Below are 15,191 nucleotides of genomic sequence, written 5' to 3'. Positions count from 1 at the left end.
TGCTGCGGACAGCACTAGACTTTTCTATTTTTGATCACACTATGCTGTGGATACCAATCAACATATTCTTTATAATAAAATATTTAAAATATTTAAACTATTATGATTTGTGAACTGCTTATGCTATATGGGCAGTGAATCCCATACAATTATAGCCTCATTCTTGGAATTATGTGAATTGATTATTCCAGTTCTGCCCTATGAAAAACAATAGTTTTAAGATCGTAATCTAATACTGTGCATGGGGAGTTTCACTTGCTCAACAGGAGTTCCCCTTTCTCTTCTCTCATTTGAGTGCCTTCAGAATTTTCTCTGGAGGATACCCCAACCCTCTTGCTCAAATTTTGAAGGGGGGGCTGCAGGGGAGAGAAGGGGGAAGTTCCATTGTGCTAGTGGAAGTCTGTTGTGATAATTGGAACAGTGGCATTGAATATGACTCTTCCAGTTTGCATCGGGATAGGACTGCACCCTTTGTTTACATGTTAAAAGAATGCACTTTTAGCTCTGAGCTTAAAATAAGGCTCAGGAACCCATGTACCTCGAAATGTTGTTGAACTTGAATTTGTAGGTATGATGGGATTTGTAGTGCAACAATATCTAGAGGGTCACAGTTTCCCCAGTCCTGGAATGTTATGTAAATGGGGTCTTTGTGAAATGGCAATGGCCTAATATAGCTACTGCATTTTCTCTGTTTTGCAGTATATCTTTCCTTAACCATTCTTCTTGATTGCTTAATTTACCTATTCTTCCCTTTGTTTTCCCTTTGTTTTTCTTTCCTTTTGTTGTCTTCTCTTTCAGTTTTGCCTGTACTAATACAACTGCTGAATTGGTGCTTTAAGGATTTGCCTTTTCTCAGTTTCTTTACTTGCCTATCAGACATAATGAGGAGACTGGCTTTTCGTGGTGCTGGTTGTACTCTGGTAAATCTGGTAATTTACTGATAATGTGTGTGCCATTTTGTCCTTTTTCACACATCTCAGGCATTTTTGTTCCATATTTGGCATGACAGATCATACTTGTTCATGTACCTCGTTCATGAGTTTTTAATTAATCTGGCTCTCGGGGGGGGGGGAATGCAAATGTTTAACAAAATTGTGATCATGAGCGGTATCCAACTAAGTTCTAATTAGAGTAGACTCACTGGGAGAAATTCATCGTGCTGCAACAATAGTTCTCTCAATGCAAGTCTTTCTACTTGCCAGATAGAACAATCCCCCTCTCCCTGCACACTTTTCTGGGGGTTCTCCCAACTACCCCAAAACAAATTTCTGGCAGAAGAGCATAGCTGCCAAGTTTTCCCTTTTCTCGCGAGGAAGCCTATTCAGCATAAGGGAAAATCCCTTAAAAAAAGGGATAACTTGGCAGCTATGCAGAAGAGACAGAGGCCCAATGTGCTAATGGAACTCCTGATGTGGGCTTTTGCTAGTGGCACTTGTTAGTTGAATCCTCTCCATTGGAACCAATGGACACGAGTTAGTCATGCCTATCAATTTCAATGGATCTTCTCTGAGTAGGACTAACCATGGATAGAGCCCAATCTTTTTTTCCTTTCCTTTTTAAAAAGGAATGGATAATATAGTTAGGGGGATGTTGTAGGTCTGAATGTGCAGTTTATTTCCAAATCTAACTTTGGAAATCAGTTAGATTTTATTTTATTTTTCATTTCCAAAATTAGTGATTAGAATTAGAATAGCACTGTGCATTGAGAGTGCGGCTATTTGTTTTTTAATGAATGAATATGGAATAATGGTTCTGGATGCTTTGTTGATTGCTTGTTTAAGGCTGGATTTGGTATTTTATGGAGCATCAAAATAGCATTGTATACGCTGCAGAAGTAAAAACATTGGGTTAAGTTCATTGTAGTCTGAATGATTTTCATGTTATTGTTCTTCAGACTCTTTGAACAAATGTGTCCGCAGTTTGATCAAAAGACTACAAAAGAATAGTTTGAATAGATTTTGCTTTCTTTAAACGTGGAGGTTGTTCCTTCTGTTTCAACTGTGCATTCTTTTTTTTAAAAAAAAAAACCTTGTCTATTAGGCAAATCTATTAGGACCTCGGAGGATAAGGCTAGCCATGGCCACAAGTCCTGAAGGCATATTGCCGTACTTTCAGTATTGGAGGCAGTAAATGGGCCTTTGAATTTCTGTGATCAGAAGTGGGATTGTGTTACTGTGCTCATGTGCCGCTTTGGCCACAGTGAGAACAAAATAGTGAGAACAAAATTCTGCAATAAATAGGCAGGGTTCTCCTGACTGGTAAGCTCTTCAGGAAACTTCCATATGATGTGGCTTTCTGTGGCATGTCTGACATGATGATTCCAATCCAGAGAAAGTTAGTAATACTTGTCAGCACAATCCTAACCATGTCTTCTCAGAAGTACTGTATGTTCTGTTGAATCCAGTGGGTCTTAATCAGTGTTAGAAATTCCCCAGGCCTGGGTCCAGTTGCAATCACATGGAGATCTCTGGATGCCAGGTTGGTGACTGACATCTCCATCTGGCTAGCTTCTCCAGCTTTCTTAAACAGGTAAGCATAAGAGATTATTTATTATATCCCACCCTTTTCTCTAAGGAGTACATGGTTCACTTCCCTCCTCAGTTAATCCCTACAACGACCCTGTGAGGTAGGTTAAGAGGCTGTGACTGGCCCAAGGTTATCCAGTGAGCTTCATGACTGAGTGGGGATTTGAACCCTGATCTCCCAGGTCCAACGCACTAACCACTACAACACACTGGCTTCTACTTTTGCTAAGGGACAGCTATATAAATTAAGTAGGGAAATAGGTATAGGGAAAGCAAAATGTCACTTATAGAATCATCTGAAATATCTCCCTTGAAGCTTGAATTTGTTTTATTCTGGATTGTTAATAATAATAATAATAATAATAATAATAATAATAATAATAATAATAATAATAATATATTTATACCCCGCCCATCTGGCTGGGTTTCCCCAGCCACTCTGGGCGCCTTCCAACAGAAAAATGAAATAAAATAATCTATTAAACATTAAAAGCCTCCCTAAACAGGGTTGCCTTCAGATATCTTCTAAAAATCTGGTAACTGTTTTTCTCTTTGACATCTGATGGGAGGGCGTTCCACCGAGAAGGCCCTCTGCCTGGTTCCCTGCAACTTGGCTTCTCGCAACGAGGGAACTGCCAGAAGGCCCTCGGTATTGAACCTCAGTGTCCGGGTAGAACGATGGGGGTGGAGACGCTCCTTCAGGTATACTGGACCGAGGCCGTTTAGGGCTTTAAAGGTCAGCACCAACACTTTGAACTGTGTTCGGAAACGTACTGGGAGCCAATGTAGATCTTTCAAGACCGGTGTTATGTGGTCTTGGCAGCCGCTCCCAGTCACCAGTCTAGCTGCCGCATTCTGGATTAGTTGTAGTTTCCGGGTCACCTTCAAAGGGAGCCCCACATAGAGCGCATTGCAGTAATCCAAGCAAGAGATAACTAAACATGCACCACTCTGGCGAGACAGTCCGCGGGCAGGTAGGGTCTCAGCCTGCGTACCAGATAGAGCTGATAAACAGCTGCCCTGGACACAGAGTTGACCTGCGCCTCCATGGACAGCTGTGAGGCCAGAATGACTCCCAGGCTGCACACCTGGTCCTTCAGGGACACAGTTACCCCAATCAGGACCAGGGAGTCCTCCACACCTGCCCGCCTCCTGTCCCCCACAAACAGTACTTCTGTCTTGTCAAGATTCTACCTCAATCTGTTAGCTGCTGCATGGGGGAGAGGACAGAGCCCTGAGGCACCCCACAAGTGAGAGCCCAGGGGTCCGAACACTCATCCCCCACTATCACTTTCTGAACACGGCCCAGGAGGAAGGAGCGGAACCACTTCTATGACAGTGCCCCCAGCACTGGATTGGATTGTTTGATGTGTTATAAAACACTTTGAGATTCTTTCTTTAAAATATAAAGTAGTATAGAAATGGAATTAATAACAACAGCAGCAACAACAACAACAGCTAATCCCACCGCAAAAAAGGTGCCTAGCTATTCTGTTGTGGCGACTGTAACCCAGGTTTAAGGTGGCATTTAGCAATTAGCTGATATGAGTTTCTAACACTGGTCTTAATCCCAGGTAAACATGATTAGAATTTCAGCCTAAATCTTGTTAAAATCAATAGTGTGAGATAATTTTGACTCACTTGTCCTCTGTTGATTGTATAGGATCTTAAGTGCTTTTTCTAGATCAGGACTTATGTGACAAATAGTCCTGAGGGACGGGTTACATGTTGCTTGGGCTTACCTTGGTAAGACCTCCTTCTTCCTGCAGTAACATTTAGAAGTTCTTACTATGTGACACATTCTCACGTTTCTCTATCCCAAGTCCATATCACTGACTATATCTACGGTAGTGGGTGAGGGAAACGTGCCGTTTGATGTGGTTTCGTGTGGTAAGCGCTTTAGACATTACTGAAAGGATGGGAAAGGCCATGGGGATGCAGTTTTAGTATGGAATGTCATGTTATTCTCCGTTATTCCACTACCACTAACTAAGGTAACAATATTGGTGATTTTGAATAATATTTTCTTTTCAAGATCTTGAGAGAGCTTTTTGTAAGTAGTAGATTAGTTTAGATCAGGCACATCCAACTCCGAAGAGACTGCAGTCTACTCCCACTATAAAAAAAACTGGCAGTGATCTACCCATTGTCATTGCCAAGAGTTGTTGAACTTTTTAGCGGAGGGAGGTCAGAGTTGTTGAGCTTTTTGGGGGGATCAGGAGAACCACAGAAATCGCATCAATTGATCCCTCGATTGACCTGGAACACCCCCCCCCCCATTGAACAGTAGATCGTGATTGACCTGTTGGACATTCTAGGTTTAGATAATGGATTATGTCCAACCCTCCATAACAGATTTAGGCGGGGGGGGGCGTGCAGGAGGGTGGAGAAGAGGGCGACATTGTTGGATGTCACTCAGTATTTTTCCAATTCATGGTAAATTTTCTGATTTTTTAACACTTTTAGCTGTAAAAGTTGTGGTCCTTGAAGTCACAGACGTGTACTGTGGTGGTCAGAGACACCCGCCTGGACCTGCAAAAATAGATTAATTGCACCTGCCAGATTGAGATGATATCTAGTGACTCACAAACTGTGTATATTCACTTTACAGCCAGATTATCACAGTATTATTTTTTTAATGTCTAAACAGAATTGGGCCATAATGTAGTTGTTTAGGAAAAAATGTTTGCACTAATAATTGTGGTAGTATAGTTGTACTTTGGTTTTCGAACGTAATCCGTTCCGGAAGTCCGTTCAATTCCAGAAACGTTCGAAAACAAAGGAGCGGCTTCCAATTGACTGCTTCCTGCACTCAATCGGAAGCCATGTCAGACATTCAGGTTCCAAAGAAAGTTCAAAAAACAGAACACTTCTGGGTTTTCGGCGTTCGGGAGCCAAAATGTACGAGTATCAAGGTGTTCAGGAACCAAGGTATAGATTTTACACCTTTTTCTTACATTCTTTTTAAGTGGTAGTGGTGGGGAGGACATCTTTCATTCAGAATTGATGCTGTCATTGGATCACTAACCAACAAGAGAGAGGTTTTGTTGTGGCTACCCTATGAGCTATTTGGTCTTGGGACCAGTAGCAGGTGGCATGGTGCAAAGTGAATCAATCATTTTGCTGCCTTGCCCCTCTCCCTCCAGATAAGCAGTAGTTACTCACTTGCCAGGAGGTTAGGTAAGTGCCTCTGCCTTTCCCCCAGCACACTGCCTGTTACTGCTTGGAACCATTCTCTAGTACAGAGATATAAAAGGCCAGCAGTTGGGGCAGGGGGAAATAGGGGAGCTGGATGTCCCTCCGTGCTTGTACTTTTTCTGGGCCTTCATATCTTCTCTAGCATTCTCAAAGGCTGTAGGTCACAGTAAAAATTGTAATTGACTTTGCAGCCTTGTCTGAAGTGTGGGCAGCTGTTAAGTAAAAAAGCAAACAAAAATAGATTTTCATGGTTATCTCTGCTTCTGCTTAGAGTATCAGCGATATGTGCAATAAAATCTGTATTTCTGGTACATATAGGAATGCTGCATCAGAATTGGTACTCTCACATATGTCTTAACTATAATGCTCATTACTTCATTATGTTTTTGTCATCCATACGCCTTGATATTACAGTGATGACTTGGCTTAAGTAAAGCCAGACTAAATGGATTGCTTTATTGAGCAAGCTTACAGAATGTTGGTGCAGAGTTTCGCTGTGTAGCATCAAAAAGTGTCACTATCTCAATTATGTAGAATTCAGAGGAACTTCAGGTTCCATATATTGTCACCCTGTGAGTGACAAGATAGAAAGCCTCATGTTTAAGAGCGCTTTTTTTAATTATAGAAGAAGTTGGATTCCATGGGTTCCAAGAGGCGAAGGGCTACCTCTCCTTCCAGCAGTGCCAGTGGAGATTTTGATGATGGCCACCACTCCACTACTACACCAGGCCCAAGCAGGAAGAGGAGAAGACTCTCCAACCTCCCTACAGTCGATCCTGTAAGTATTTTTTTAATGTTGGACCGTTTCATGCTACCATGGAAATAGACTGAATACACAACTGCTATACTTTTACAAAGAAGTTGACATATAACTTAACTCACTTCTAGGCAGCGTTTCATAGATTTTTCTCAACGCTTCCGTAGCCCAAAGCAAGTGGAGTGGCTAAAAACATGTGCTGTAAGACTAGCATTACCACTTACAATCTTAGCTCAGTTTTGAATTCACCAGGTAGTTTAATCCAAGTTGTTGCCCTTCATCCTCAGCCTCATATCTATAATATGGAGAATCTAATGCAGTCTTGTAAGGAGACCAAAAATGTATATTAAGCGTTTTTACCATTGTATCAATATTTAATTTTACTGCAATTTGGGTCTGTCTTGTTGGGAGCTGCCCAGAGTGGCTGTGGCAACCCAGTCAATTGGGCAGCATATAAATAAATAAATTAATTAATAATAATTATTATTATTCCTTGGCTTTGCGTTTTAGATCGCTGTATGCCATGAATTATACAACACAATCAGAGATTACAAAGATGAACAAGGGAGGCTTCTATGTGAGCTTTTCATTAGGGCCCCCAAACGAAGGTAAGCATGTGAGATTTGTTGATAAGAAATCTAAGGTAAGGCTGCCATTATGAGAGCTATTGATTGTAATCTGTGCAAGTACAACAATATGCTTAGAAGTGTGGAAATTCCTACCCCATCCTCCCCAGTGCACCCCCCACCCCGTGCTCCCCAGAAGGCCTTTTACACTAGCTGCCTCAACTCCACATCCCAGGTCATTTCTGAGTGTAACTCGGCTTCCAGAACATGTTTTGTTGTACTGTATAAGGGTCTGCAATGCAGAAAAGAGCATAGGACTTCCATTTGCAAATATCCTTTCCTTTTCAGTTTACTACTCACTTTAAAGATTGGAATTTCTTATGTGTTGTGTCATCATTTAGCATACCGTATAGTAATACGTTTAACTCTTTGTACTGTGTGCTTCAAAGCTTCTGATGTACAGCTGAATTTAGATTTTGTTTCTTTTGTGGTTTCAGCTTTTTTTGACATTGCAATATTATTTTAGGGTGTTGAGCAAAAAGTTAACGACATAGCTGAGCAATGTTACCCTCATTGGAATTGGAATTCATTGGCAGATAACCTCTGGCTCTCCATATGTTGGACTCCCCAGCCTGCATAGTCAGTGGTTGGAGGTGATAGGAGTTGTGGTCCAACAACGTGCGGAGGGCTTCAGATTAGCCACACTTGCATTAGGGAATAAGTTGGCTTTTGTGACTGTGTATTATGACAGAGTTGCATTGCTGTGAAAAATACAGGGTAATGGCCAGGTATGCTTAGAATAAAGCTCTTATCAGCCCCAGGATGCATAGCCAGTGGTCAGGGTTTATAGACCAACAACATCTGGAGAGTCACAAGTTAGCCACCCTGGAGTGAAGTATTGTTTGTTTAACTGTATTTTAATGTTTTTTCAAATTGTGTTCATAGTGTATTTAACTATCCATTTGCAGTAGTGTGTATGAAAGCTTGGGTATTGCTAGATGCTGCACATTTGCTTACATTAACTGCATTTTCAATAACTTTGTTCTTACAATAGAAACCAGCCAGATTACTATGAAGTGGTTTCTCAGCCTATTGATTTAATGAAAATCCAACAGAAGCTAAAAATGGAGGAATATGATGATGTGAACGTGCTAACTGCTGACTTCCAGCTGTTATTTAATAATGCAAAATCATATTATAAGGTGACAAAATCTTTTGTTTTGAAAGTCATCATTTCCACATTGTGTCGGTTAGTTGTGTTTTAATGGAATCCAAAACTGATTTACCTTCTCTACTGTACTGCTGATTCTGTGAAGTTTCCTCATAAGCGTATACCATATATACTTTATGGAAATTATTTTTATGTTCCGCCTTTATTCTCATTTGTAGCATAGTTTTAACTGATGGAATTGTCCTTTCATTTGATGTTAAAAATGACATAAAAATTATTGATTAACAAACAGGTTCTTTTGGGGTTTTTTAACACAGCCAGACTCCCCTGAATATAAGGCTGCCTGTAAATTGTGGGATTTATATATACGCACAAAAAACGAGTTTGTTCAGAAAGGAGATCCTGACGATGATGACGACGACGACGAGGGCCATGACAATCAAGGGACAATTTCTGAAATAGTAAGTGTGAGCTTTACCAGCTACATAAAAGCATTTCAAATACAAACGGGTGCAAACTGCCCCTGCCCTATTGTAATTAAACCTGTAACAATACCTAAATGTAGCATAACTGAAATAATAACAAATTGCTTCCCTTATTTCCCTGTTTGCTCCTGCCATTCCCCTGGTATTTCATCCATGCAAGTATTTTAGTTTGTAAACTCACTGACTGGGTATTCAGTAAGTTGTTATTAACACTGGTGGCACTGCATCAGTAATAAGAGAGATAAGTAGCATATTGTTTTTTTCCTCAGTTATTAATTTGTCCACAAAAAGGAATATGTTATACAGTATATGTTTATATATTTACTTTTATTAATCTCTTCCATTTATATCCTGCTCTTCAGTGACCAGCTGTAAATGCAATCATACAGTAAAACATGCTGCCAGTTAGTTTCCTTTCGCACGCACAGTATAAGTTAAAACATTAAAGTACTTTTTTGTAAACGTTTAAGTATTAACACATTATTAAACTTGGTTGAAAACACATTGCGATCCTGTTTTATTTATTCTAAAATTTATGCCCGCGCCTTACTAGCTCACAGCAGATTATAGTAGCTGTCTATATCTTTACTGCTTTTCCTTAATTTGTAAAAGGGAAAACCTGTGTTTCTTCATCCAGTACCAATAGAAGCCAGCAGCAAACACCCAGTCATGATCTTTTCTAAAATCATTTTACAATATCATTTTTGTGCCAGTCTTCTCCAGGTTATTTAAAAGAAATTCTGGAACAGCTTCTTGGAGCCGTAGTTGTAGCCACAAACCCAACAGGCCACCTCATCAGTGAGCTTTTTCAGAAACTTCCCTCTAAAGTGGTGAGTAATAATACTGAACTTTTCCCATTCAAATTAAAGTTCGACAGTAGTTCTGTTTGGGTTGCACCATCAAGCTCATGAGTCTTATATACTTAATGATATAGACTAGTCATAAAGCAGTCTATGCCAACGAAACCAGAGTAACACACTGTCAACTCATAATACCAGTTCAAGAAATCATTACTGTACAGAGGCTGTGTATCCCAGTTACAGGAACTTGCAAGGCAGTTTCACTGGGACTGCCATGTAAAAGTGTTGGAATCAGAGATGAGAAACTGTGTGTATGTGTATACACACATATATAATCTTAGATTCATAGAATCTTAGAGTTGGAAGGGACCCAATGGTCATCTAGTCCAACCCCCTGAAATGGAGGAATCTCCGCTAAAGCATTCATGACAGGTGGCCATCCAACCTCTACTTAAAAACCTCCAAGGAACGAGAGTCCACCACCTCTCATGGGAGTCCCTTCCACTGCTAAACAGCTCTTACAGTCAGAAAGTTTTTTCAAATGTTTAGTCGGAATCTCCTTTCTTGTAACTTGAAACCATTGGTTCGAGTCCTACCCTCAAGGGCAGGGGAAAACAAGCTTGCTCCCTCTTCCATATGACAGCCCTTAAAATATGTGAAGATGGCTAATCATATCGCACACACAAACTGTTTAAATGATACACTATGCTGTACAAGAACTATTACCTACACATGTAGTAGTTCAGATTATGGGCCTCACTATTTTTAGGAAACCCCTTTCTTACAAGTATTTTGCTTTCTAGTAAATGTCTTTAGGATTATAGCCCTAGTTGAGAAGGTTCTGTTGAAACTGGTGATAGGATGGTTGATAGATCACTGTTTATGCTTATTTCAGATGGAATTAATTTTGTTTTTCAGCAATATCCTGACTATTATGCAATAATTAAAGAGCCCATAGATCTGAAGACTATTGCCCAGCGAATACAGGTGCAGTACAACTTTGGGGGGCACTTTTATAAAAGTGATTTAGCAAATTTAAAAGTAAATATATATGGGAATGAATGTTAAAGCAATATTTTGGTTGTCTGGGGGCAAAAGTATGCTTAGGTAAATGATATTACTTGTGCATTTTGGGACTAAACTGAAATTATTCATTTATATCACTACAGTAGTGACAATCGCTGATCAAGTAAGCTGGTTTAGACTAAGCAGTATAAGTTTAATAGACCATTGTTTATTTAAGCTGAGAATGAATGTTTTTTCCATGTGATCATTGTCCTTTACTCATCTTACGCAGTTGGTGCTTCTATCATAGTTTTTTTTTTAACACCACTGTTTTCCATTCCTTTTGAACTAATTTAATCTTGATTTACTAACCAGGATAGCTGAAGTTAAACCACAGTTTCCCAGTATCTGGCATCGCACAGAATAGCAAACTATGGTTTAAACAAGCTGCAGTAGGCACCCTGAAACTGGTACACAAGTGGAATGAAGTTTGAGGGCATGACACTCATTTTCTCCTTAAATTAACCATTACTTATTAAGCCAAGGTCATTGCATCTTAACTAGTTTTGGTACAACAGTTCATTTATTGCTGCTTCAGACAGTAGTCTTTTCATGTGATTCATTGCACCTAGTCTACACGCTGCTTTGTGTACCATGATTTCCCACACAGTAGTCGACGACAAGCTTGACAGAACCGCAAAGAGGTTGAACTGCAAACTTTTACAATAATACTGTAAATAAAATGAATGCATACATAATATGTTCCATTTTTTGTTCTTAGAATGGAAGTTATAAAAGCATTCATGCAATGGCCAAGGACATAGACCTGTTAGTTAAGAATGCCAAAACTTACAATGAACCTGGCTCTCAAGTATTCAAGGTAAAGTAACTTAGCATTTTAATATGAAGTGTTTTATTCAAATGCATTTATCAGATTTCGGAACAGTAACATCTGTAATGATCAGTGCAGTTCTAAGTATGGGAGAGGGGAGGATACGAAAAGGTGGATTAGCTGCCATTTCCAAAAGCATGGTGCCATGTACCAGCCAGGCCGGAATGCAGGGGGTGGTGTTTTACCTCTCTTTTGTCCCCATGCAGCACTTAATTTTTTATCTCACTCCACTCTCCAAAACTTAGTTCCAAAGGGGGAAATTTTTGAATGCCAATTTCAAGTTGGTAGGGATGTGGGAGACATTTCTAAGGCTTCTCTGGAGATTAAAGGGCTTGGGTCCGCCAGATCCAAGGCTGCCTCTGCACCACACATGGCTTGCCCAATTTGTGGGGCTTAATGTCACCTATAGCTGGCAAGGATCCTGCCAGTGGAAGATTCATGCTGTGGAATTTTCTGTCGACCTAACAGGAGCCTGTACTGTAGATGTGGCCTTTCCCACAACAGAGAAGTGCCTCCTGGCACCTGGGGCTTAGATTGCTTTGTATACAGGCATACCTTGGAAGTCAAACAGCTTAGTTCCCGAACGTTTTAGCTCCTGAACATCACAAACTGTTCCGGTTTGCAAACTGTTTTTGGAAGCCGAACGTACTATGGGGCTTCCGCTTCTGATTGGCCGCAGGAGCTTCCTGCAGCCAATCAGAAGCTGCGCTTTGGTTTTTGAACATTTTGGAAGTCGAACGGACTTCTGGAACGGATTCTGTTTGACTTCCAAGGTGCAACTGTATTATGTCCTGTACTCTGTTTAATACAACATAAATATTGGTTTCCCCCCCTTTCCTTTGTTTATGAAAAGTTTTTATCTAAATGAATTTATCTTACATATTGTTTAAATACACTTTCAAGGAGCATTTGTCCATGAATACTGATGATGCCATCTTTAGCCTAAATAAATAAATAAAATACATTTTCAATTAACAGGATGCAAATGCAATAAAGAAAATATTTAATATGAAGAAAGCAGAAATTGAGCATTCTGAACTAACCAAATCAAGTCTCCGAATCAGGTATTGTGGGCAGAATGAAAGTATACAAAGTTACTCAAGTTTTCTATTTACTTTAGAAAAAAAATCTACAGAGAAATATTAGCTCACATTAACTCATGTTATAAGTTGTAGTATTTGGTTTCAAATATCTCTGACCCTAACTTGTGGAGAAACAGCTGGATCTGGACATCATCCAGCCAGGTTATTCCTTTGTTAATGAGCATAGATTTTCACAACAGTCTGAGTCATTGGAAAGGTTTGCGTTGGGACTCTGCTGAAGAGGCCAGGCACCAAATGCCCCAAAATCAACCAAGTGGGGGAGAGGGATGGGGGTTTGGTCATCTGCATACTATCCCATGCTTTTTCCTGTAGGACTAATTGCAGTTGTTAACAATCCTCAACAGGTTTACCATACCCATTGAGTCAGTCACCCATCTCCTACTACCCTTCTGAGAAAAACCCCACTCCATCCTCCCACTATATATAAGGGTCTGGTGACCTCTGTTTAAGTGTATCTGAAGAAGTGTGCATGCACGTAAAAGCTTATACCCAGAACAAACTTAGTTGGTCTCTAAGGTGCTACTGGAAATTTTTATTTATTTATTTCGACTGTGTCAGAGCAACACGGCTACGCACCTTGTTTGCAGTTGATGCTACTGTGGAACATCTGTGCCTCCTCTTTCCAAAGGATTAAATTTTCGCCTAGGCCTAGTATTTCCACAACCATAGAAATTCAGCCTATGCTATCTAGAGCCAGTTTAGCCTAACCTCCATCTTTGTGACGATAAGTAAGTTCAGTTAATCCCAGTCAGAAGTTTGGTAACCACCATGACAAAATCTTCATGGTGCAATTACAGTAGAGGACTTATTTCCATGTTTCCACAAAATAAAATGTGATGTCCTATGAACACTTGGTAGAAAATCCAATTGATATTGGTAAGACTTCCAAGAAAACATGCAGAATATTGGGCTACAAAGCTGTTGGTGCAGAAATTTCTGACATAGCTCACTTTTGTAATTCCCTTCTGTTTCAAAACTGTCCATTTGTAATTTTTAATATGAATTTCTTTTTGTTGCAAAATTTTGGAGTGAGATCATGAAAGCCCCAAAACTCATGTACCTCAAGAGTAGAACTTGTGGTTCAAATTCTTTAACATCCCTCTTTATTAATGCTATGCAGTTGCTGGGTTTTTGATTATATAGTAATGACAGGAATTTTCTTCAGTTTTTCTTGTATATTTTTCTTCTTTGTGTCTCCTGCATATATTTCAGAGCTTAAAATACTGTACTTTTTAACTACTTATTGTGTTTAGAAACCTTCTCTTGTTGCTTTTCTGCAACGCACTTTGCTTGAGAATTGACCTTGATATGGCTTTTTGCCTCTAACAGGTGCTTTTATTTGGTAATACACTTGGGTGTGTAATTCCTTCCAGTCTGAAAATAGCACAGTTTTAAACAACTTTGCTTCTACTGTATGTTGGACTAAAAATGGAGGCTGCAGTTTTCCTTGTATCTGCTTTGTGCGAAATTAATGGGAATGACCTCATAGTACAGATGAAGGAACACTTTTAGCATTTGATAGTGGCTCCTAAAATGCTTTACTGTTCTCTCATCTTGATATGGAGCTCAGTAACATTTAACGTAACCCGTTTCACTAAAATGTAATGGCACAACCCTTTTAAACTTGTATTTCTAAACTTATTCTGTAAAAAAACTTCATCCTAACTGTATATCATCTTGGCTGTCTGGTGGATTTCTTTTTTTTTCACTTTCTCTGGCTTGTTCATGCTTCATAAAGGACTGCAAATTTGGCTGCTTCCAAGCTGACAGGTCCTTCCTCACAGGGTAAAGGCAGTGTTGTCGATGACAGAAATGCTGCTAATAAATATTATCGGTGAGTACTTAGCTCTGGATGTTATTCAGTTCATCCACTTTTTATAATAGATTATTTTGGTTCTTTTCCTCCCATCTTTAAATCAGAAAGGTCCATTTCACTTACATGTGGAAGAAAGTAAAAATTATTTTTAAAAAAGAAAAAGTAATGAGCTTGTTTGGTTTCTGGAGTGTGTGTGTGTATGTGTGTGTGTGTGTGTGTGTGTGTGTATGTTTTCAAATGATTTTGAGTGGGGAGAGGGGGTTCCCTTTGTATATTTTCATTTCATTTATTTATTTTATTTATTAGATTTATATACCACCCTTTGTCAAAAGATCTGGGGACGTTCACAAGATAAAAGCACAAATAAATAGTCAAAACAGAAGCAACAAAACAATTAACACCCCCAAACGCATTTAAAAACCTGTAGAACATTAATTGCCAAAGGCCTGGTTGAAGATGAATGTTTTCGCCTGGTGCCTAAAAATATATAATGAAGGTGCCAGGTGAGCTTCCCCAGGGAGAGCATTCCAGAAATGGGGAGCAACTTCAGAAAAGGCCTGTTCTCCTGTTGCCACCCTCCAGACCTCTCAGGGAGGAGGCATATGAAGAAGGGCTTCAGATGATGAACTCAGAGTTCAGGTTGGTTTATATGGGGAGAGGCACTCCTTGAGGTATTGCAGTCCTGGGCATTTAATGCCAATAGTATTGTTGTAAGACAGCAGCATTGCGCATATCAAACATTTGAGTTTCAGAATATTTTCTTAAATTAAATAATTCGTGTCACAGCGTACAGAATGTATGATATTTTAATAAGCTTAAAATATCACTGCTTTGAGAAAACAGTGTGTCAGCTGAAAGCAAGACAGTTCTTCC

General features: G+C 39.7%; 1 protein-coding gene across 10 annotated transcripts in view; it reads left to right on the top strand.

The window, feature by feature from the left end:
• The window catches only part of PBRM1 (polybromo 1), a 60,789-nt gene that overhangs the window by 2,710 nt on the left and 42,888 nt on the right, over positions 1–15,191 (top strand). For 8 of the 10 annotated variants that reach the window (XM_060271505.2, XM_060271503.2, XM_060271501.2 and 5 more), the window contains exons 2-10: positions 6,349–6,501; positions 6,991–7,088; positions 8,101–8,248; positions 8,535–8,678; positions 9,416–9,532; positions 10,421–10,489; positions 11,289–11,387; positions 12,378–12,463; positions 14,241–14,336. In XM_060271505.2, coding sequence (XP_060127488.1) covers positions 6,364–6,501; positions 6,991–7,088; positions 8,101–8,248; positions 8,535–8,678; positions 9,416–9,532; positions 10,421–10,489; positions 11,289–11,387; positions 12,378–12,463; positions 14,241–14,336 — 995 coding nt within the window. In that variant the 5' untranslated portion in view covers positions 6,349–6,363. The remainder of the gene's footprint in view (positions 1–6,348; positions 6,502–6,990; positions 7,089–8,100; positions 8,249–8,534; positions 8,679–9,415; positions 9,533–10,420; positions 10,490–11,288; positions 11,388–12,377; positions 12,464–14,240; positions 14,337–15,191) is intronic. The other 2 variants (XM_035106139.3, XM_088663193.1) reach the window with 1 other exon arrangement.

The sequence above is a fragment of the Zootoca vivipara genome, chromosome 2 (genome assembly GCF_965207765.1).
Source record: "Zootoca vivipara chromosome 2, rZooViv2.hap1.1, whole genome shotgun sequence".
Lineage (NCBI taxonomy): Eukaryota > Metazoa > Chordata > Lepidosauria > Squamata > Lacertidae > Zootoca > Zootoca vivipara.
The sequence above is the reverse complement of the archived record's forward strand: the minus strand, read 5'-3'. Positions and strand labels throughout refer to the sequence as shown.